The 23,516-nt window shown below is 38.9% G+C and overlaps 1 protein-coding gene across 4 annotated transcripts in view; it reads right to left on the bottom strand.

The window, feature by feature from the left end:
- Positions 1-1,047: 1,047 nt before the first annotated feature.
- Positions 1,048-23,516, bottom strand: part of rapgef4a (Rap guanine nucleotide exchange factor 4a) — a 56,928-nt gene continuing 34,459 nt past the window's right edge. For 3 of the 4 annotated variants that reach the window (XM_084725139.1, XM_084725143.1, XM_084725142.1), the window contains 26 exons: positions 21,273-21,337; positions 19,069-19,119; positions 18,848-18,954; positions 17,622-17,743; positions 17,337-17,520; positions 17,170-17,254; positions 15,564-15,624; positions 14,424-14,500; positions 14,173-14,319; positions 13,237-13,352; positions 10,866-10,951; positions 9,766-9,844; positions 9,503-9,653; positions 9,131-9,219; positions 8,945-8,975; positions 8,776-8,854; positions 8,388-8,534; positions 5,853-5,950; positions 5,058-5,183; positions 4,765-4,943; positions 4,578-4,668; positions 3,427-3,477; positions 3,135-3,222; positions 2,938-3,002; positions 2,774-2,828; positions 1,048-1,772 (listed from right to left, as the gene is read on the bottom strand). In XM_084725139.1, coding sequence (XP_084581265.1) covers positions 1,645-1,772; positions 2,774-2,828; positions 2,938-3,002; positions 3,135-3,222; positions 3,427-3,477; positions 4,578-4,668; positions 4,765-4,943; positions 5,058-5,183; positions 5,853-5,950; positions 8,388-8,534; positions 8,776-8,854; positions 8,945-8,975; positions 9,131-9,219; positions 9,503-9,653; positions 9,766-9,844; positions 10,866-10,951; positions 13,237-13,352; positions 14,173-14,319; positions 14,424-14,500; positions 15,564-15,624; positions 17,170-17,254; positions 17,337-17,520; positions 17,622-17,743; positions 18,848-18,954; positions 19,069-19,119; positions 21,273-21,337 — 2,558 coding nt within the window. In that variant the 3' untranslated portion in view covers positions 1,048-1,644. The remainder of the gene's footprint in view (positions 1,773-2,773; positions 2,829-2,937; positions 3,003-3,134; positions 3,223-3,426; positions 3,478-4,577; positions 4,669-4,764; positions 4,944-5,057; positions 5,184-5,852; positions 5,951-8,387; positions 8,535-8,775; positions 8,855-8,944; positions 8,976-9,130; positions 9,220-9,502; positions 9,654-9,765; positions 9,845-10,865; positions 10,952-13,236; positions 13,353-14,172; positions 14,320-14,423; positions 14,501-15,563; positions 15,625-17,169; positions 17,255-17,336; positions 17,521-17,621; positions 17,744-18,847; positions 18,955-19,068; positions 19,120-21,272; positions 21,338-23,516) is intronic. The other variant, XM_084725140.1, reaches the window with a different exon arrangement.

Consider the following 23,516-nt stretch of genomic DNA (forward strand, 5'->3'; position numbering starts at 1 on the left):
GAGGCTTGATGACTGTGAGCCTTCAAAAAGTGTTGTGCCTGTATTGGCAAAAACCCCCAGTAAAATAACTAAAACTTACACTGAAGTTGATAAAAACTAAACTACAGAGTCTATACATTTTGTTGTGTTTTGTTCTTTTTTTTTGTTTGTTTATCTTGCATAGTATGCCTTTAAATGTTTCATAATGTGAACTTTAGGAAAAAGTTACTTTAAAGCCTAAAAATTAATAGTACTGGAATTCTGCTAAATTTTGGAATCTTTTGTCAGTTTTATTTTGTTTTCATTGTCTTTTAAATGTTGAATTCATGCATTATATAAAGCATTTTGAATTGCCTTGTGTCAAATTTGACATTCAGTGTTAATTTTTTGTTGATATTGTGACATATTAATTCAAATATATATTTAGTATTGTCTTATTGTTAGAGGTAGTGATGCACTGTACTGCATTATACTGATGTATTTAAATCACAATATATTCTAAATTAATACCTCCCAGAAAGTGTCAATCAATACTGAACACTATTATTTTTTTATAGTTAGAGTTTATGGCTGAGCTGTTGTAATGGACTGCATTAGATTTTACAGGTGTCTCTAATTAAGTGGTCACTGAATGTATGTAAGATGATAAGCTCATAATTATAACGTCCTGCTTTACAATGTACTCAAGAACAGCTGGTTACACATTAATCCATCAGTGCTAATGTAATGATATTGTGTTACCACCCTACATACATTCACTTCTGATACTTTAAAGTAGTAGGTTTTAAAAAAAAAATATTTTTAGATTCTACTCTTACTTATGAGAAACATAGGGCTCACTTTTGATTTTTGACTTTTAATACCAACCTTATTTCATGCAGATTTCATATTGGGAAGATAACAAATTTAAACATATTTAAATACGTAAATATAAATATTGTTAATAACAGATTATTTGTGGAGAATGTACAGTATAAATGTACCAGTTTAACTATATAAAGTTATGACTGTAAAGAATGTACTGATGAAATAACAAAACAAAGCAATAATGACAATACATCACACAAATACATCTAAAATATTTAATACTTAAAGCACACAAAAGTTTGTCAGACATTTACTGTATCTCAGAAAGAGAAATGTGCTCACATTAATAAAAAGTCAAACAATCATAATAATTGTTTGCATGCTGAGGTCAAAATAAATATTTGTATACAGTTTACAACACATAGGATTCTCACAAACTTAAATATGTATAAATATTGTTTGATACAAAATATACGAAACAACTGAATATCAGGAATATCAAGACTTTGCATTCTTAAAGCATCAGCATCACATAGTGTTTACGTCTAAAACGTTAATCTGATGAATGAGATCCCCCAAAGATTAATTTCTTCGACTGTCGCTCTTGTTTGACTCGGAGATGATGGTGATATCTGCAGCACAGTGATATGAGAGGTACTTCACCCACCAACAATTACTGTTGTTAAAATACCACAAATTACTGTAATAAAAGGCTTAACAAGTCAGGCAACGGCGTCTGAAACAATATCTCATTATCTGATACTTCATTAGGTCCTCCATGTGACAGCCTGTACTGGAGTAAATTCATCCCAATGTGGTGAAGCAGCATCAGTGTAACATTTCTGTCCCTGAGTGATCTCAAGACCTGCGTGGCTCAAGTCCGTGAGAGAGCTGAGTTAGCGTCCTTTGGTTGTCGATCACGTGGAGCTGACGCACGTATGTCCGAACTTCTGGGTGGTTCTTGCTGGCCAGAGGTGAATCTGGACCTGGCAAAATTGGACAGATGATACAAGTTCCCTCAAAGAAAGTCCCTTCCCTTAAGTGTTACAAAGGAAAAATCTAAGATAGAATTTTTTCTCAATTTATCACAGAGGCAAATCCTAACAAACTTATCTCAGGTTAGGAAATCCACTGAATCCAGCATTGTCTATCAATTTCTGTCAGTTACCTAACAACCTACACTGCTTTTCTCATCTTGCCAAGCTAAACAATGTTGTAAGTGTTAGTTATTCTCAGTGAAACATACTAAAAATACACTGAAACATACAAAAAACAGGGCAAAAACAAAGTTGGGCACCTAACTTTTTGCTGAAAATCCAAAGATATGCAGTGATAGCAGTCACAGTCTCCACCAATATGGATTAAGTAAGTTTGCTAACACTACTGTTAGCTATTGTTATTGTAACACTAACAGTGTTAACTACCATGCTAACAGTAGTGTTAGTTAGCTGACACTACTGTTAACTACTGTTAGTTACTGTTAGCTATTGTTAACAAACACTAATGGAGTTTAACTACCATGGTAACGGTAGCGTTAGTTAGCTGACACAACTGTTAACTACTGTTTGTTAAACAATGTTAACTACCATGCTGGTGGTGTTAGCTAGCTAACACTACAATTAGCTACTGTTAGTTAACACTACCAGTGTTAATTACTGTGCTAACAGTAGTATTAGTTAGCCAACTCTACCATTAGCTACTACTACAGGTAGAAAAGTGAAAATTAGGACAGCTTAACAGTTATTCTAAGGTGAGGATAGATGATTTTGGGAAGTTAGGATGCGCAATACACATTTCCTATCTTACGTTAGGATAGGAAGTTTGGAACTGTTCATTTGTGGCTTTTTTCCCCACATCCTTACCCTATTAACCATGGTTACCAAACAGTTAAGATAAGATCTGCGAGTTAGGAAGTTTCTGTAATATGGCCCCAGGGGACTAAGTTAAATGTATTATTTGCAATCGAGCTTCTGGGATGCACACTTACTGAATGGTTGGCTCCTACAGTATTGCAGTATCTTCACTGTGTTGGCTATCATCCGCTGAAAGACAAAGAGCTGTAATCAGCAACAGACATCTGCAGTTAACTGAATGGCTAAACAAAGATTTACACCATGTGTTAGGCAATTATCTCCACCTTCAGAGCCTCACCATTTTCTCAAAATTGACCAGATTGTCGATACATGTCTTGTTGCCCTCATGAGTGAAAGTCATATCTGCAAGAAAAACAAAGCAAGTAAGTCAAAGCAAAGGGAAGAGAAAATATTTAGATGCAGTTCAACAACAGACACGAAGGTCAAAACTATGTTAAATTTAAAATTAACAGTCATCAGACAAATAATTCTGACCTTTGATCAGCAGCGGCATGAAGGGAATGATGGGAGGATCCAACTTGGCAACTGCCAGTCGGTACGCCCGGTGGTTCCTGGACGGGTCCTGTGGAAACAATCACACTGTTCTGAGATCTACCGTCACTGTGTTAATCAGATCCATCACTGGGCCGGTGATGGATCTGAGCCACACTAGACGAGCTGACAGTGCAAGAACACCGATTTTCAATTCAGCATACGCTTGGACAGACAACACAACAACTCAAAGACGGAGACACTTTAAAGCACAAAATGAGCCGTTTCAACTCACCATCAAGTTTTCAAATTCCCCATAAAACTTCTTGAACTTGCTGGGAAGTTTCTGTGAAAACAAACAAGACTAAAAGTTAAAGAGATAGTTTGGATTATTTGAAATGGGGTTGTGTGACGTACTTATCCAAAGTCATTCTACCTACAGCAGCTGAGTACTAGCATGGAAGCTAAGCAATGTACGGCTGTGGACAGAGTTAGCAGCAAAACACATTTTAGTCACTTAAAACAAGGTCCAACCATAAAAAGTCAGTTCAGTTAATATGTACACTATTTTTTAGAACTAGAGAAGCACCGATTCCAATTTTCTTAGCCGATTCCCATTTCCGATTTCTTTAGGGTCCGACCTGCAGATTCCAATTTTGGCCGGCTGCAATTTTCAGTCTTTCGAAGAAGAAAACACAGTCACACAGAAAAACGTCCATATTTAGAACGTTTATCTCTTTAACTTACCATCAGACAGTTTGTTTGTGTTATTGTGTGACGTTGTTTTGAAAGGTTAGTTCACCAAAGTGTTGAGAGTGATAGGGGGTTATACTTCTTCTTTTTCGTTTACTTTTCTCCAAACTCTTTGGACCCACTCGGTGAAAGCTGGAGGTATTCCCAGGCTATCTGGCTACTAGTTCACCTACCTTCCAGCTCACAAACTTCTGTTTTAGAAAACTTTTATTTTTTGGGATCCATCTATCATCAACGTGAACTGAACAAAGAAGACAGAGCTCACTGATCACGAGAACAGGGACGGGCACTGGCGAGGCTTGCACCGAGGGATCTGCTAACCGTTAGCCAGCTACTCGGCAAGCTAACCCACCTCCCAGCTGTTACTCTATTCTTGAAAGTGCAGCTTCCTCTTCTTCACCCTCCAGGTTAGGGGTACTATCAGATACATGTAAGTAAAACCTCTAGACTTGATTACTCTGTGACACATAAGTCACATAATAGCACATAATAAGACAAACAAACTAAGTGATCGGGGCAGCAGTAGACCAGAAACTCCCGTGTTCTGCGAGGTAAAATTGCTGATTTTGCCAATGGAGTCTGGTTGAATGAGAGAGAGCGATCCTTGGCTTATATAATGGTGGATTCTCATCAGAAAAAGCTGTCTGACAGCAAGGTATAACGAGAAAAATATCCTAAATAATAATTACCCACCTCCCAAGTCTGATTCAACCTGCACACTGCCGGGTTACTCAGTCCCATGATTATAGCAAAGAAGGCGTTCAGATTCCTGTACTCCTTACAGCTTTGACAGAAAACAAGAAAATGTACATTAGAGTAGCGAATAAACAAAACTACACGTTGAGTCAAAGAAAACAAAGTCAGACAAAGTCCTGCTTACTGGGCTGCAATCTTGATGAACTTCTTGAGAAGCTGCACCCTCTTACTGAGCTGAGAACACAGACAGATCTCTGTGATCACCCAAAACTGGATTTCATTAAACCTCCTCAGGAACAGGTCCAGGTTCACGGTGGTTTTCTTTACATTTTGCCTCCCAAATGTGTGGTAGATGAGTTCAAGCTGTTGGACGCCAAAGAAAAACACAACTGAGTGTCTTGTGAGTAATCTAAACCATATTTAAGAAATCGTATAATGAATCGGTTCGGCTTATGCCACCTGGTCTCACAGTCATACCTCATGTACACAGTGAAACAGCTCCCAGTCATAGGAAGTCATGTGGTACGCCACATCCTTAGAGCTCATTAACTCAAAGCTGCCCAAGAGCCCTGTGGAGGGACCCTCCTGCTCAGGTAAAGGGGTCTAGAAAAGAAGAAAAAATTCAATTTATTATTTTTTGTCGTGCAATTAAAAAAAAAAAAAAACAATGCTAGGACCAACTGAGGAATATATCTTATTGTGACATGAACATTCTTAAAATATTAACAAGAAATAATAGAAAAGTCAAGAGGGCAATTAAACTGCTTCTAAGTGTAAATACTGTAGTTTCACTGTACAATAAATATATAAAAAGATTAATATATTTTCCCTGTTGGACAGAAACACTGTAGGTCTCTAAAAGCATTACTTCTCAGGAAATGAAAAAACTGTGTTACTATTTTCTTTAGTTAAATATTTGTAAAAAAAATACAGACAGACATGACAAATAACAAATGGAAAATGTAAACGGCAAACTAAACTGGAGCTCCGAGGTTTCTGTCCAACAGTGGCAATATGTAGTTATAAAGAATTCTGCACATTCATAATGCTGCTTAAAAGCTCACTGGATCTTAAAAACATGGAAGACAAATTTACATTATGCTATATTATTATAAATATTACAGTCAATAATATAAAAAAGCGTGTTTGGAAACAGATTTCAGAGTAACAGTCATCAGAGATGTACAGTCATGCACTGCATTAAGTGACCCCTCTCTTGTATGATGACAGTGTGCTGTGTGTCATGTTTTGTTCTGGGAAAGACTAGCTCACCAAAGAATCCAGCTGATCCCTCCGGCAAGCAAACAAACGTCCATTTATGCTGAGTGTGGAGAACACCGAAATATCATTGGGCTTGAAGATGACTTTCTCTGTAGAAGAAAGACACAACATGCAAGGGTTAAAAATGGTTTCAATTTATAATTTAGAAAATGTTGCACACCAACGCCCGACAAAATAACTCCAAAAAACGAAAGAGGATCCCGCTCAGATTGTATGAAGATGTTTAAGTGAGGTCTCTCTACGGCCTGTTTTAGCCAGCATACCAGTCTGTTGGTTGGTCCACCACACTGGTGCAGACTGAAATATCTCAATAACTGATAGATGGATTTCACTCATGGCTCCCAGATGATGTTTCCTACTGACTTTCATGATCCCCTGACTTTTTCTCTAAGACCACCACCAGGTTTCTGCTTTAGTGAAATGTCTTGATAACTATTTGATTGATTACCATCAAATTTGCCATCAGGATCAGCTTCATTTGGCGCTAATCTCCAAATGTTAGCGTGCTAACAAACTGCAAAATATCTGCTTGTTAGCATTGTCATTGAGAGTGAGTTAGCAAGCTGATGTTAGCATTTAGTTCAGACCTCTACTAAGTACATCTACTTAAGTACTGCACTTAAGTACAATTCTGGGGTACTTTACGTGAGTATTTCCATTTTGTGCTACTTTATACTTCTATTGCAATACATCTCATAAGGACATATTTTACTTTCTACTCTACTAAGTTTATTTAATAACTTCTGTTACTTTGCAGATTCAGATTATTATACTGATGCTACCATGATGACCTTTCTTTCACTAAAATTCAACTTGAATCCTTTTTATCAGTCAAGTCTGAGGAATCACTTTTATAGATAAAGATACATTTTAATTGATCCTCAGAGGGAAATTCATATTCTACCCAGCATTACATATAAAGTCATTAAACTTTGCTCTGCCTTTACCAGCTGCAAATTAAACTGATTAACAAATTAATGCAACAATAATTATAATCCAATCATATAATGTGAAGCACAAGTTAAAAGTTTGGAAACACTTTTTATTCACTGTTCTTTCTTTATTTTTATAAGAAATGGTTCAGATTATACCAACAGTGTGCAGAGCTTCATCAAAGCACAAGGTTGCTACTCTGAAGAATCTAAAATATCAAAAAGTAAAAAACTTGCTGAAACTGCACACTTGTAGGTCGACTTGCAGGGTCACTATGCACCTATTATGTACTATATGCTGCTAATCATTCAATTTGCACAGTTGAATTTTTCTAGATGTTGTTTTTTACATTTACAATGGCTGTATCCCTATATTGTTGTTTCAGCTCACTCCCTGAGTGCTCTCTATGTCTATTCTCTTTTAAGAGCATTGCTATTGTATAGTATTGCTTTTATGTATTTTACTTGTGCCTTGCTGCATAACCAATTGCCCTCTGGGGGCAAATAAAGTTGAAAGTTAAAGTTAAAGTTGACAGATGCGTAGGAGAAGACCATGGGTCGACAGTAAAAAGCAAGAAGACTCTTACACACGTCTTGTTCACTTTAATAACTGTGTTATTAAATCTCTGATTTAATAAACTCAAATCTTTGATTTAATAACAACCGCAGAAGACAATGTGCACGAGTCTTTCTGCTTTTTAAGAATCTAAAATATAAAACATATTTTGCCTCGTTTTCACATTTTTTGCTTACTATATAATTCCATATTATTCAACATTTAAAATAAACTTTGAAGACGAGTCCAAACTTTTGATTGATACTGTATATGAATCTGGAATGGGCCATTCTGCACAATTAATATTTTTACTTCTGGTATTTTAAATATGTTTTCATGCTAGTGCTTTTGTATTGGCACTGGTACTTTTACTTCAGTAAAGGATCTGAGTACTTCCTCCACCTCTGACAGGTGGCTACAGCCTCACAGAGCTGCTCAGTCTTTTGTAAATAAATGTGCTTGTTTTATTTCTAAAATATACTTAACAAAGTGGTTGGAGTAGTTGTGGTGTGAGAGATGATGATAGTACTGGACAATATATACTGTTATATTATAATTAATATAATATTTTACCTGTCATACAAGAGCTTTTTCATGCTACATTATACACACAGGAAACCTGCTGACAGTCTTTATTTTTTCTTGCAAATCCCAAGTTCATTAGTTAGATAAACAGTATATGAGCTCCATGATGATCAACTCCAAGCAAAAGAGAAGCTACAGCTCTGTATTTGTTAACTTGCCTTTCAAGTGTGGACGAGTAAGAGCTACATTAGTTCTTTGGCACATACAATGGAATAACACTACAGTAAGAAGGAGTCACCAACCTGTGTTGGAAAACTGAGCTCAGGTTTTTCTCAGGCTGCTTTAGAGGCCATTCTTTAGCACATCCTGTAGCAGCCGTTCACAGTCAGCAAACCCGCAGCAAAAGACAGCTCATTTGTCACTAAATCAGCCGGGGATTCATTAGTACTGTACAACACCCTGCTTGTGCCGCCCCCAATCATTTGATTAACAAGTAGCTGCCGCCGCTCTCACCTCCTGCCGAGCTGAGGTTGACGAGGAGCAGGTCCTCCGCTGACCCCAGCTTGTCGGCCACAGCACCGATGACCTCCCTGACTGAGGCGGCCACAGGGACACGGATCGTTGTGTAGGTGTGGTCACAGCAGTAGACTTTGAACAGGACTGGAGGCATGAATCAGAGCAGACATGGGGCGGTCAACAAGAAGGAATGAGGGAGCGGTGAGGCAACACTGCAAAGTTAGTTGGATTTACCCAAGTCTAAAGGTCATTAGATCAGGGGTCATGGGGTGATTCAGAAGAAAAACAGATATAGCAGCTGCATGTAGCAACAATATATTGTATATATGATTTTAGTCTGGAACTTGTATTATACACTGACCCAAACGTGAAGTCTTTTACTCACTTTCATCATTACTCCTGATGGGCTGACGTTTCTGAAGCTTCTCATCTCCCATACTGAACTGCCGCAGGAGGACTTTGTGCTGCGACAAAGTCGAACAGATTCAGGCATCACAACACAACACAATCTACACATAAACTTTAACTTAAAGGAAAAAGAGTCAGTATTTTACCTTTTTCTGTGAGACTCTGGCATCTTCAGTGCTAAAACATGAAAAAGAAACAATGAATCTAAAGTTAAGTATGTTTGCTCATCTACCAATAAAACCCGAAGAGAAAAGACATACAGGAGAAACACGGTGACTAAACAATGATGCATACAGATTTCACAACATTTTATGGTAAAAACAGTAACTCACTTTCGCTTTACAATCCTTTCCAGTTTTGTTAGTTGATCCCTGAGGGTTGGAATCACTTTGGCGTCACTAGAAACCGCCATGAGAAACTCCTGCAACACACGTCCAAAAGAAGTATTAGAAGTAAACAAAAAAAACATAAGAATTTCATGATATCAGGATTTCTAATATAATATGAAATATGAATAAAATATGCCACTTAGTCAGTTTACTTAATGACAGAAAAGAGGACCCTGAAGGAAAAAGGTTGGGAACCACTGGTCTACAACATAAACTGTCACTGAAAGATTAAAAAAATCAATAAATTTTTCATTATAGCGCATTATTATTGTTATTATACTCTAGTTAGTTATGTTACTCGTGTCTAAAGCTGACCTCCAGGAAGGCCACCGCGACATCCTCCTCCTGCAGGTGATCTCCATGCACGGCAGCCCACTGCATCACCAGGCGGATCACCCTGCGCTTGTTATTCAGCGTGTAGTCCAGCTTCTCCTGCTCAGAGCCCTGCGAGGCCTGGGCATGGTAGGTGCACAGCAGTTAAAGATCAAAACAACATAAGCAGAACAGAGTAAGGTCAGTTTCACAGGGACGTGACGCAACATTTAACCCGATTATGTAACACAGCGCTGAAAGGATATTGGGCCATCAATACCGGACACAGCTGACTGTTTGGGATGAAGACACAGTGCATGAGCACAAAGTCATCTAAGGCTGAATCTGTGGCAAAAAAAAAAGACAGAAGGTTATGTCAAACACCTGCGAAGCCAGCGTAAGAGCAGATCAAAGAGTGTCCATCAGGCCTCGATCCACGTGGCCCTGTGTCTGTCACCTCTGCGGGCAAATGAAAACCATATGTATCCACACGAGCGACAGTAATTAGATCAGTTCTGTGATGTGCGGCTAATTATAGACGAGAACAAACAGGTCAGGACAGAGCAGAGCGAGCAGACAGAGCAAGACAGGAGGAGGAGGAGAGGAAATTTTGAGAGCACTGGTGGACTCAAGGGGAGCACGGAGGTTAGTCGCCCCCATGTTAGAAAAAATGCGTCAAAAGTGCCCTCTTGGATGCCCCTATGATACAGAAAACACAATGAATTGCCTCTAGAGTGTCCCAATGTCCAAGACAATGTGATAAAGTGCCATCTTGGGTGCCATTCGAGTGGACAAAATATGATAAAGTGCCCTCTCTAAAGCTGTTTGACTGAACAAAATGTGATAAAGGGTGTTCTAGAGTGCATTTTCAGTGGATAAAATGTGATGACTGCCCTCTAAAGTGCCTTTCAAGTGGACAAAACATAATCAAGTGCACTTTAAAGTGCACTTTTAGGGGACAAAATGTGACAAAGTGCATTAGAGTGCTCTACAAGTGGACAAAGCGTGATCAAGTGCGCTCTTGGGTGCTCTTTCAGCGGACGACTCACAATAAAGTGCACTCTAGAGTGCCATTCGAGTGGACAAAACATTATAAAGTGTCCTCTAGAGTCCCCTACAAGTGGACAAAATGTGATAAAGTGCGCTCCAGAGACCTCTTTGGGTGGACTAAACATGATAAATATGCAGTTGATTCCCTTTTTATTTATTTATTTATCTTTTTTTGCAGCCCCTAAGACACTGGGAGAGAGAGAGAGAGAGAGGACGAGAGAATAAATACATTGCATAGAAGAAAACCCTTCACAGTAAATGATCATCATATTGATAGATTGTATTAGACAGCATGATGCATGCTGAGCAGCACTACCTGACTCTGTGAATTGAGAATCCAATCGCATCATTTCAAGGAGGTGCTCCAAAATCTTCTCCGGAGTCCCCGACATTACCTTGTATCTGGAGCAACAGGGAATAAAACACACCCTTCACTAATCAAGAAACACTGGCTCTTAATGCTTAATGCCACGGCTACGGCCCTCCACTGATTTGTGTTACTTGAATGTGTGTGTGTGTGTGTGTGTGTGTGTGTGTGTGTGTGTGTGTGTGTGTGTGTGTGTGTGTGTGTGTGTGTGTGTGTGTGTGATTGCTTCATTTGATAACAATCCTATTTACAATCACAGAGTTCTCAGCCGACTCAAGATTAAGGGGAGTCCAGGCTAAGAGCTGTCAGAGAAGCCAAAAAAAAAAAAAAAATGTAGGGGCATCTTCTCCGTGAAGGGAAATCAACACGATCCAGCCTCAGTTGTTTTCATTACTTGATAAGAGGGAGGTGCACAAGCCATGTTGTGTCTTCCCCACTCAGGACGGAGAACACAGTCTTGACACTCTCATGTGTGAGGAGCCGAGTTGATTAGAGGGCGACCCCAGACAAGTAATTGTGACTTGCCAGACCTTCTTTTTCCCCCTAGGAGCGAGGCCATCATTACCATTAATGTGTCTCTCTATATTACAGCGAGCGCGGCGCACTGACAGATGCCTCTATTAAGACAGCACTTGCTGGCCGCAGTGCACAGGACTGCTCTGTGCATGTGCTGCCTACGCATGGTCACACTCTGGCGGATAGAGTTCAGTCTTCAACGGGCACTTCAAATGTTTGTAAGGATAAGGAGGGTGTTATTCTATATTTTTCTGTTTCATTTATCCATTATATCTATATATTTTTGTCCCATAAAAATCTATCTAGCCATAGATTAATTTAACTTAGCTTAGCTGTCTTCAGACGCAATCAGGCATTGCAGCAATAAGCCTTAGCTTTGTGCAGCATTGTGGAGGGTGTGAAGGCTGTTTAGATCATAACCGCTGTGAAACAATCAGGAAATGATGTTTTAAATTGAATTATTTCTCTAATTCACCAGCTTTCTTGCTCCCGGTGCTCCCGCTGCTCATTCAGTCTCTATCTTGCACGACCACATCTTAGACAACGATCCAATGTTTTTTTCTGTTACGATGAGATTCTGATGTCTAAAGTTTACTTGAAGCAGAAAATCTACTTCAGTTTAATGGTGAAAAGTTCTGTGTCAGTTGATCTTGATGGACTGTGTTCACGTCCAGCCAGAGTTGTGATGCTGTCCTCCCACCATTGTGGACTGGGATTTGGTACTTGTGGCTTGTTACATCCACCTGTGCTGCAGACAGTGCTGAGAACTGGCCCTTATTTCCCATGATGCATTACAAACACCAACAAAATGTTGGTGACTGTCATTTTTGTGCTGGTTTATTATAGTTTCAACAACAAGTGAAGTCGCTGTTACATTTCATCACTCCAGCTGTATTTCACTATATGGCCTTGGAACGTGTCCCTTTGCATAAATATCAATGTAGAATTTCTGTGAAAGCTTTCATTTATATCTGGTTTTCCACTGCATATCTTCAATAAATTGCAATGTAGAACTTTTGAAATGAGATCGGCATGTCAATCGGTAACATAAGTCTGATATCTGATGATTGAAATCCATCAATATCGGACCCAGATACTGATACTGGATTGGATCGGTCCCATCTATTCCAAATCAGCATGCACTCTCTCTCTCTCACAAAGCAAAGGAAGCTTCTTGGTGTTGCTATTTTGCAGCAAAACTGCAACACAGACCCAGATGTCCAAACCTGGTACAGAAAACAAAGGACGCAGCTGTGGAATATCATCTGGTTCATGAAATCTTCTGGATTTAAAAGATATTGTAAGCTGACTGCAGAGCTGTCTGATCTCCAGCTTACATGACTGGCCACTGCAGCGTGACGTCAGGTTGCGCAACTCCAAAAGTTGACTCTGTTTTAACTTTCGCCACCCTACGGCCCACAGCCTAAACATACTGAATGAGATGCCTGTCCTTTTGGCCGCAGCGCCTGATTGTGTCTGAATGTGCCCGTATCCCTCTGTGCCTCAGAGCTCCACTCCAGGACCTTTAAAGACTTATAAAATATCTATATTCTATATACTGAACTATTAACACCCATGGTGCCTACTGGAGGTATAGTTGTCAGCAAATATATTAATCTGCATACAACTACATTACAGTGTGATATAAACCATGTACCCAATGCAACATCTGCAACATAATCAGAAATTAGTATTTTCCTTGGCCTGTTTTGTTTAAATAAGATGTAAAGCAAACACACACTCACACACTGCATTTAAACTCTTCCTGTCTGTGTGAAGTGCAGTGGATTGTGGGTAGATTTACTTGTAGTTGGAGGATGAGGCTCCGTGGCTGGAGGTTCGACTGCCGCTGAGGCTCTTCTCTAACACCAGAACATCCTGACCGTGCTCCTTCAGACGCACCGTGTTAGCCTCCACGTCCTTCACACACACACACACACACACACACACACACACACACACAAATTATACATTTTAAAATACGGTATGAACAGGAAGATGTGTGAGCTGATGAAGACGTGATCAGATCAGATCAGTCCAACACAATGAACCAGATTGTTTACACTGGAAAGTTGTCTAGTTCTGTTTGTAGTGAATATGTCCTGACTCTGATGTCATAAACAGTGGTGGACTAAGTATTCAGTCAAATGTAGTACAAAGTACTGCATTCAGACCCTTATCAGCAAAATTTACTTAAAGTATTAAAAGTAAAAGTACTCATTGCACAGAAAAACGGTCCCTGTCTTTTTTTTTTCTATTATATGTGATGACTTATCTACAACTATTACAACAACTGATTTCTAGTACATATTTAAGCCATTTAGGGTGGCTATTGCTTTCTTTACATTCTGCCTACAGACATCATATTCAGCTCTCTGTCTCTCTCCAGAGAGATTAAACTGCCGGTCACATCCCAGCTCAACCTGTCAAATCTCCGCTGCTGCCTGAACATTGAATTCATGACACCATCAGAGCTCCCAGATGGAGGTTTTCCACACAGCAAGTTTGCATCCACAGCTAATTAACCCCAAATCTGCCTTTTATTTGCACAAGTCATTACCAGTATATTTCAGATGTAGTGGGATGACTCAGCTAATGGTTGCAGAGGGCTGGGGTTCAATCTCAAGGGGCAAATTCAGTAACTTTTATGGCTGCGGTGCTGAGTTTTTGCCAACAGATGGCAGTAGCGCTTAGTAACTGTTACTGTTGATGCATGACCAGAATATAAACAGAAACTCACCCTCAAAATCCTGTTGAAGTCCTCCTTATCTACTCTCAGGAAGTGACAGTTGTCCTCTCGCAGGACAATGGAGGCGGCGCGGGGGGCGTCATTGACCAGAGCGAGCTTTCCAAAGTCGTCTCCTTCGTGAAGAGTGCAAACGACACCCTGCGCAACACAGCGGACTGATCAGTTACTGACCAATCGATCAATCAATCAGTCGGGTTTGATGCTTTAAGAAATAGTCTCATCCCATTGGGAGGAATACCTACTTTTCCATAGATGACCACGTTGACGGAGCCCTTCAGAATAATATACCATGATGTGCCTTCCTCTCCCTGACTGAACACTGAGAGACAAAAGAAACACAGCTGTCAGATTATAATCTGACTCTGTAATGCATTTATACATTTGTTGTTAGTTGTTATATCATTTTATTAGATCTATTTGTTGTCATTATTTAGTCTCTGGATTGTTTTCTTTTTAACACTTTGCATTTCATTAACTTTTATCCACTGTTTAGAGCTTTTATTTAATGATTGATTTAAATTTATTTATCTTTATATTTTAAATTTTCATCCTGCCTCTGATGTTTCCTCATGTATGATAGCATGTTCTTGTTTTAATGAGTGCTCTTCTTATTTTAGTTCTTTATTTAATTACAAAATCATTGCTTTGAGTGTGTGTGTAGGTGGATGGGGGTGGGGGATATTGTTTTATTGTATGAAACACTTTGTGTTACATTTTGCTTGTGTGAAAAGTGCTACATAAAAAAAATCTGATTGATTGATTGATTGATTGATTGATTGATTGATTGATTGATAAAGTAGCAGTATGTAACAAATGCGTGTCCAAAAATTAGTCCTGCAACTCAAACACAGATTTTTTTGTATATTAAATAGTTTGAAATCTTATTTTATAGGTTGAAATTCTATTTAATATACGATCTGTGGTGAAAGCGAGGTGTTTCTGTGAGTCCGTCACTGTAAGGTGATCTGCTGTTTATAACTGTCAGTTGTCTGTCAGTGTAAAGCTAAGTCTGTTATCCTGAAAACAAAAGCCCACCGCTCTGAAAATACACACTCTGGAGTTGGTGTTCAGTGACTTTCTGCCAGACTCCATTAACATATTGCTCAGTTTAACCATTCTGAACATTTACTCTATCTAAAGAATTATTATTTATTTCTTACGACTCATAAAGAAACCAAACCAAACCAAACAAAAACACAAGTTACAGATCAGAATAGTGTTATTGTCAGAGAAACCAGTATTTCAATTTAACATTTCCTTAGTCTCTGATAGCATATCACAGTCATTTTAAGATTTATTACAGTAAATATGTTACAGATCTCTCCTTTAAACTGTTTCACATCAGCTTCATAGGAAAGAAATGATTTGATCACATGACTTACACACTGTTCCTGCCTTTGCATGGGACTCAAAGATCAGCACTCCTGCCAGCTCTCTCTTAACCTGTGCAAGCAGGGGAGACGGATTCATAACTCAGGATGATCAATATCAGCACAACTTTTTTTTTTACTTAGTCATGCAACAGGGAGCAGCCATAAAGAGCGCAGCCTCACAAAGTCTCCTGCTAATCAATACCCCACTGGTGCAAAACAGATTTTCCTAAAATTGAATGTGAGCTAACGTGCAAAAAAAAGGTGTTCAGTTTGCAGCAAATACTTTTCTTTCTGTTTGACTGTGCAGCAACACAAACTCATGATTTTACTTGAAGAACATCGAAATCCAAATATTTGTAAATGTGTGATAATAAGTACTGAGATTACTACACATGAACACGTGTGTTTGTTCATACTCTTGAAGTAATGACTCACTTCTGTCTTTTTAAAGGAATAGTTTGGATTTTTTTTTAAGGTCGGGTTATATGAGGTATTCATGCAACCCCACTCATACAACCAAGGTCAGCAACAAAAGATATTTTAACCACCCCAAAAAATCAATACAAGTTTAACTGTAAGCTATATTTAAAATATTTTCACCACTTTACCTTGCCATCAGACAGCCTCTTCTGACAGGAAACTGTCATTAAATAGAGTACCAGTCAAAAATTTGGACATTCCTTCTCATTAAATGTTTTTTCTTTATTTTTATAACAAGGGCCAGTTTATACAACAAGTGTGCAAAGCATCATCAAAGCAAAAGAATGAATCTAAAATATCAAAGAACAAAAAGTGCACACATGTAGATTGGCAGGGGCATAAGGGAATAAATATTCAATGATGCTGTTGTTTTTAAATTTTGGATTACACATACAGAGGACAGTGGGAGAGTATTTTGCTTTTTAGGAATCTAAAATATAACACATGTTGCTTTATTTTCACATATTTTGCTTATTATATAACTCTACACATTCTTTCATAGTTATGATGTCTCCAGTATGAATTATTAATTATTAAAATAAAGAATAACTCAATTTGATACATCAGTAATTCTACCTCTACCTTGTTTGTTTGTGTTATTGTGTGACTCTCTGATGAATCTGAACTAGCCATTTTTAATGTCAAAGTCCCACAATGACACAAGCTGTCAGATCCAGCAACTCTCCTATTCTGCAAGGTAAAATCTCTGTTTTTGCAAGTGAGGCTGGTGGCTTTAGAGAGCGTGATATTTGGTTTATATAACAATGGCTTGTCATTGCAAAAAGGCTGTCGGACAGAAGTGAAAATATTCTAAATATAGCATACACTTGAACTGAAATTGATTTTTTTTAGGTGAGCCTTTTTTTAGTTGGCTAAAGTACATTTTGCTGCTGATCCTGTCCACAGCAGGACATTCCTACACCAGTACTCTTGCTGCTTCTCCAAACTGGGGCAATGTCATCCACCATCTACTGTAGGTAGTAGACTGACTGTGGATAAGTACCTCATCCAACCCCACTTTAAAAAAATACAAAATACTGTGTCGCTTTAAATGTCACAAGAGTCTAGTATAGTTTTTACAGCTTCAGGAGACAGAACCGATTTTAACGTCTGCACAGGGACCAGCTGTACTCACGGTGGTGGACAGGTGAGATAAGGCCTTTATATGGAGCAGTTCTTCATAAATGATCTCCAGATCATCTGCGGTTCTCTCAGACGGACTGAAAAAAAAAAGGCAATTATGTAAATGAAATCAAGACATCATCACAGTGATTCACTTGACTTAATATTAGATTTCTTTACGGTTTCCTCAGGATCATCCTCATGTGGGCGTCAGGTCCGATCTGCGAGAGGAGGAGCAGGGTGTCCTGCAGCTCCTCTTGGCTCTCCTTCCTCTCCTCCTCACTGGGCAAAGGAGCGTCCTCCTGCTCGTCATCCAGGAAGCGGTAGAAAAGGTATTTGTCCTGGAAGCTGAGCTCCTGGTCCACTGCGGCACACAACGCAACACAGACAGCAGGGCTTGAATTTAAAATCTCCGCTTCGCACGTACACAACGTGTGCAGACAGAGACATCACAACGAGTCTCACCATGGTTGAGAACACCCTCTTCCAACAGCACCTGCCACATGCCCACAGCCTGAATACGAGAGTGGATGCAGGAGCTCTGCTGCATCTGCCAGTCGACCAGCTCTGTCCCCACGCAACACTGCCTGGGAAAGACACAACGCTTTATAACATCTTACACAAAGCTCAGCGGTTACATGATCATGTGTTCGCTTACTGTCTGTTTTTATTAATTAACTGTGTTCTGGTCCTGTTTTTTGTTTCTGTTTCTTCACTAATCTGTTAACACGGTGTTTAAAAAAAAAAGCCATGAAAAGCTCATGTTCAGTAGGGCTGTCACTATTCTCCAAATCCACAATTCGATCAACTTGACATCAAATTTTAAAGTGGCAGTTCCATGTTTTTTTAGCACTGACTGCCATTGTTAGATTTGATTTGTAAAGATAAACAGATCAGTGATTTTATGCCCTGACACCTGTCATTTACATTTTTAAATTCTTCTTTAAAAATGTTTATATGGTATGAAGTATGATAAGCCATGTTGTGTTGTCTGTGAAGTCTTATCTTTTGCTATGGACACGTGCCAGAGGTCATAAGTAGGTAAGATTGGAGAGAAGAAGAAAAATGTACATTGCTTAGCTTCTTACACCGGTGCAACAACTGCCATCTACTGGAGGTAATACACAGACTGTGGAAAAATCCAGAAAGACTGAGGTAAAATTTGCATTTGCACTTTTCTGCATTTTTGCCATAATGCTAAAATGCAAAAAGGCGGTGGACACTGTTGGCCACTGCCATTAACCCTTGTGTTTTTCAAAGTTTCCTCTCTTTCTCTTAATCTTTGCACTCATCATATTTGTATTTGCAGATTGCTTTAATGTTTTTTTTTGTCTTTTTGTGGATTTTTATGTTAACAAACTGCTTGCTTCACAATACCCACCCCAACCACAGCCTGTTCACCCTGCTGCCATCAGGCAAGAGATACAGAAGTATCCGCTGTCGGAGCAGCTTTGAGACCCCTCAATTCATTTTATTCCATTTATTATTTGTTCACCCATTTTGCTGCATATATGTTTTTTAAAAAAGTTTTGTTTTTGTGAGTAGCATAGAGACTCCACCTTGCATCTTGTGGTACAATAATGTGCTGCAAAATGATAAATAAATCAACCTTGTAACCTTGAGGGACACATTACGTACGTTGAATTGATGCAATCTTCCACAAATATTGAAGAATTAAGATGTCAACTAACCTGTATGTCTTCAAGTGGTATTTCCTGTCTCTGATCATGTGAGGCGCCCTGGAGAGGATGGCATTGCGGAGAATCTTCCCCGCCCGCAGGATCTTCTCAGACGGGACCTACACAGTAGAACTCAAGTTAAATCTCAGCACGATAGAGTCTTTCTGAGCATCTGCCACACAAACAGGTAATGATGGAGGTCCCTACATACAGAAGGCGATTGAGTTTACTACCTGAGAAATGCATTTAAGGTGGGGTTTGGCTGGACTTTCAATGAATGACTTCTGCAAAGTGAAATGAAACAAAATATAAGAGGATTTGAAATAAAATACATCATGGATGACAATGAAATGAGGCTTTTCTGATGATTCAAAGCTCAACATCACAGAAATCAAGTGAAAATAAAGGTTTGTCATTGCAGAGCAGTGAAGTAATTGGCAATAAAAGACATCAGGGGGACAACAACGTGTCAGACAAGTGCTGTTCCCGTCACTGTGGGCCCCAGGATGCCTTCGTCACTGCTACTGTGTGACTCACAGCTGACATTATGTGTTTATTAGCTGTTCATTTTAATTGAACTCATGGCGTCTTTATTGCCTCTCAATAAAATAATAGTCAGTTACCAGTCCTGACTGGTGCATTCAATTGCCTTAATGGGTCACAGATACTGTGCATTACTGTATATAAGTGTGTATCTCTGTTTTTATCCCTGCTGAGGCCACGGGGTGGGCTGCAGGGCTGTGACATTTAAAATGCATTCTGCACGCTCCAGAGAGCAGCGTAGCTCGTGCGTTTATGTGAAGCCTTTAAAGTTCATCACTTATTTACAAGAAAATTGGTCCACTCACTATCCAAAGAAGCTGGGCTTTCAAACTTAATTACATCTATATGTTAAAGTAAATTATAACTGTTTGTTTATTACACAACAAGAAAATATGCTATAGGTTGCTCTTTTTTTTTTTACAGATACTTTGTTACTGTGTTTAGGTAGGTATCTGTACTTTACTTGAGTATTTATATAAACTTTTACTCCCTACATTTTAACACAAGTATATGTGCCTCCTACTGAGTAGAAAGTACTATTATTAAAAGAACAATAACACATGACAGTTAATTGGCAAAAGACAAAAACAATGCAAAAGACGTAACAAGACAAAAGGAAGTCTTGAGAAGGCGTGGAGAAAAGGTGTCTAGTGAATCTGTCAGCTGCCTGTGAGAGGATTTTTAGTACAAAAGGACTCACTTTTTTGAACCAAAAGGGCACTCCTCTTTCCTGAAGATTCTGGCATTTGCCAATGTATGTTTATGTAAGAACAAAATCTACAAAGAGCACACTTTGGCACATTTTAGTGGTGACATATTTGTGCAAAATAAATGATTATTTCCTCAATTAAATTGCAAAATATTTTCTAATTTCAGATATTTTTAATAACTGTTTTCAATATTATACATGAGCATTATAGGTTTTTAAAATAAACAATTAGTTTGACTTTTTGGTGTGATTATTCATAGGTGCAGTTTACAAATAATGTAAAGAAAGAAAATTAAACCATGTTGAGGCTATCTGGTGAATGAGGCCCTTTGAGAAGCAGCTTCTGTTGAGGCTGAACAAAAGATTTTGGTGTTCCTGTAGAGATGAGAAGATTTCTAATTGAAAAGAAGGGTTAAAAAGTAGACCTGAAGCATGTTCTTGTGTTGATCATAATGCTTCAAGTTCTGCTGTTGACATTAAACAATGATTTGCACATCGTAGCAGAGTTAACGTTCATTATTTTCAGCATGTATATTTTTTATTCTATTTGAAATTAGAATAGTCTTCAAATTATATTAATATGACATGAGGTTCGGTTAGCTTTGTGCAGAAACAGCTGGTGCGAATGTCCTTGAGTAGAGAAACTGAGGCGCTACTTATTCAAGTACCTGTACTTCTACTTGAGGAAAGAATGTGTGTACTTTTGCCACCTCTGTCTTTTTTTACGTAACAGAACAATCATGTCGCCGTGTTGAGGCTAAACTCTGGGAAGGAACAAAGCGCAGGGGTCCATAAATCAGCTGCGGTGCCACGTTATCAACCCAGTGGTCAGGAAACGACCACAGGAGAAAGGTGGGACAGGAACTGATATGGATGGAGACAAAAACTCCACTCATCTCGCTTATATTTAGACCAGCTTTAAACAATCTTCACATTCCACGCTCATTTACATCCTCTGTTTGAGAGGTGCCTTACGGTTAAGGACGTCAGGCGAAACAGAAGCACAGGATGATGTATATCCAGGATTTGACCCGCTGCCAAAGTGTTTACTCACAGTAACACTCTGCTGGACAGGAACAAGGCCAATAAACCAGCACTGTCTCGCCCTCACAGCCTCTCTCTGTCTTTTGCAGCACGTGGCAACACTTCATCACATAAATAATTCATGCGTATCGAGCAAACTACCTTATTCTGATGTTTGGAGACTGACACATATGAGTTGTTGCTTATGTTCTCTTTGTCCGGCATTCCTGTTGGGAGAAAACACAGAGTATATTTATAAAGTGACTTATGATCTGTGACAAACAGAGATTGTTAAGAAGAGTGTCCTATTTTCACTCGATCTAACCCCGGAGGAAATGTTGAGTACAAAGGCCCTGCAGGTCCGTGTGTTGGAAGAAAATGCGTTTTACATGATCTTGTTTTATTTTCAAAAATTATCCCGACATAATAAATGTTTTTGGGGCTCCAATCTGCAGGAGAAAATCGTCTACGTCTCACAAACCTGCACTAAGCGATTTAGATTTCTCCTTAAATAAACACGTCATTAGACTCAATTACTGTACAGAGGCAGTAACGTGATGTAGCAGAGGGTGTTTAGGGTGGGGTTATTTATTTCTCAGTGTTGGGACCTTTAAGGCACCGCTGTTCCCCTCCAGGACAAACAGCACAATCAGTCAGTGCTGCTCAGTCACAACTGTATCTGCAGGGAAAAACTCGGCTATTCTTAGACGTGCCTCTCAGACTGCTGATACCACAAAAACCGATACAGAATCAACTCAATACATAGAAAGTGGAACACAGCCAGAAGAGTAACATCATGCTCGTAGCTATACATCCATGAATAAAAGTCAATCTGTTTCTGTATGACTTTGTTCACAGTGCTCTGTGTTATTCCTGGCTTCTTCAAATTTCTGCTTATTTTTGTATCAGTTCTTCGCTGTAAAGATTTTTCTATTTGTGTATATATTTGTTAGCATTTAAACAAGCTAACCCCTGGACAAACAGCGTCCAACAGGGACAATAATAATAGAAAAGTTACAAATTTAAACAGAAGGGTTAACGGCTGTCAGCAACAAACTGAGTGACAGCTTTTTCTTAGTAGACCAACACAGTCAGCAACAAAATCAAGGTTATTAATGTTAACTATCACTTGTAAAAGTTTGATTATGTCCCAAACCTTTCTCAACATCAGAGTAAAACTGGATGTACAAAGTGTCTTTTGGCAACAGAAGTACCGTCTTTTACTAACCTTAAACAACAGTTTAGGCCAAAATGCACTAAAGTCTGATGCTCACGTTTGGAGGTGCACACATTGTTTTAAATGGCAGAACACGCACTGAAAGCATCTTGATGCACGTCAAACTGCCTTGACGCTCGCACTCTCGAACTTGTTTCGATTTTGGAGCATCAAATGAAGACCGGAGCTTTTTCTTCTGCAGCTGCAGTTTATGTTTGGGAGAGTTAGATGGAATAAAAAAGACATTAACGTGAGGAGCGAATGCTGATGGAGCTGCAGCTCCACCTGAAATCAGGTAAAAGAAAAAACGACCCACAGGAGAGAGGGACAGTGTGTTAATATGGACAGATGTGCTGACTTGATATAAAAACTTTTTATGATCATGAATCATAATATTTCTGTACACTTCTGCAGTGCATGATTTTTTTTTTTTACTCCAAGTCCGATTTGTGTACTTTTAAATATTTACTTACTCCATGCCAATTAATCATAATCACTTTCTTTTAGCTCCGTTTTTGGTCTCCACCAACTCCTGAGGGAAATATCTGGATATTTAGCTGTTAAATTCTACATTATGTTCATTTGTCAGTTGTTGATTGTGCTGAGCAGGTAGTGCACAGTGAGTTTTTCAAGCTTTTCACTGAAAACGACACTTTGAGAGCAGTGAGAGTGAACTAAAAAAGTGAGCTGAAACTCACTGTAAAGCTCACTACATGTGACCAGATTCATTATGTTATATTATATTTATATTGTCATTTAATACACTGTTAAAATAAAACTGATTATAGCCTCTTCAAAGAAGAGACTCATTTTGGTGCATCTCTACATCTGTGCTTCTTTATTGCTTTTTAGGGAAATTAAAGGTTCAGTAAGCGATTCTAGAGAGAGATTGTTGATTACTGACTCTTTATTCCCAGGTCGTCAGAATTACCAACGCTTTGAATTGGTGGCTCAAAGATTAATTCCCAAGATGTAAGTATCTGACGATCTGTGAATGAGACTCAACGACCAACTATCCTGCCAACGTGCGATTGGCCAAAGTTTCAGAGAGCGAAAAGAGCCAGGAGGAGGAGCAGGAGTCCAGTTTTCTATCAGACCACTTGAATTACTTCAGGTTATTTTGGAACTTTGCCAAAAATAAAGTGCCTACGCCAGCTTTAACACAGCTGTCCATCATTTTACTTGTGATG

This window comes from Lutjanus erythropterus, chromosome 8 (assembly GCF_056507025.1).
Source record: "Lutjanus erythropterus isolate fLutEry1 chromosome 8, fLutEry1.hap2, whole genome shotgun sequence".
In the NCBI taxonomy this organism is placed as follows: Eukaryota; Metazoa; Chordata; class Actinopteri; order Lutjaniformes; family Lutjanidae; genus Lutjanus; species Lutjanus erythropterus.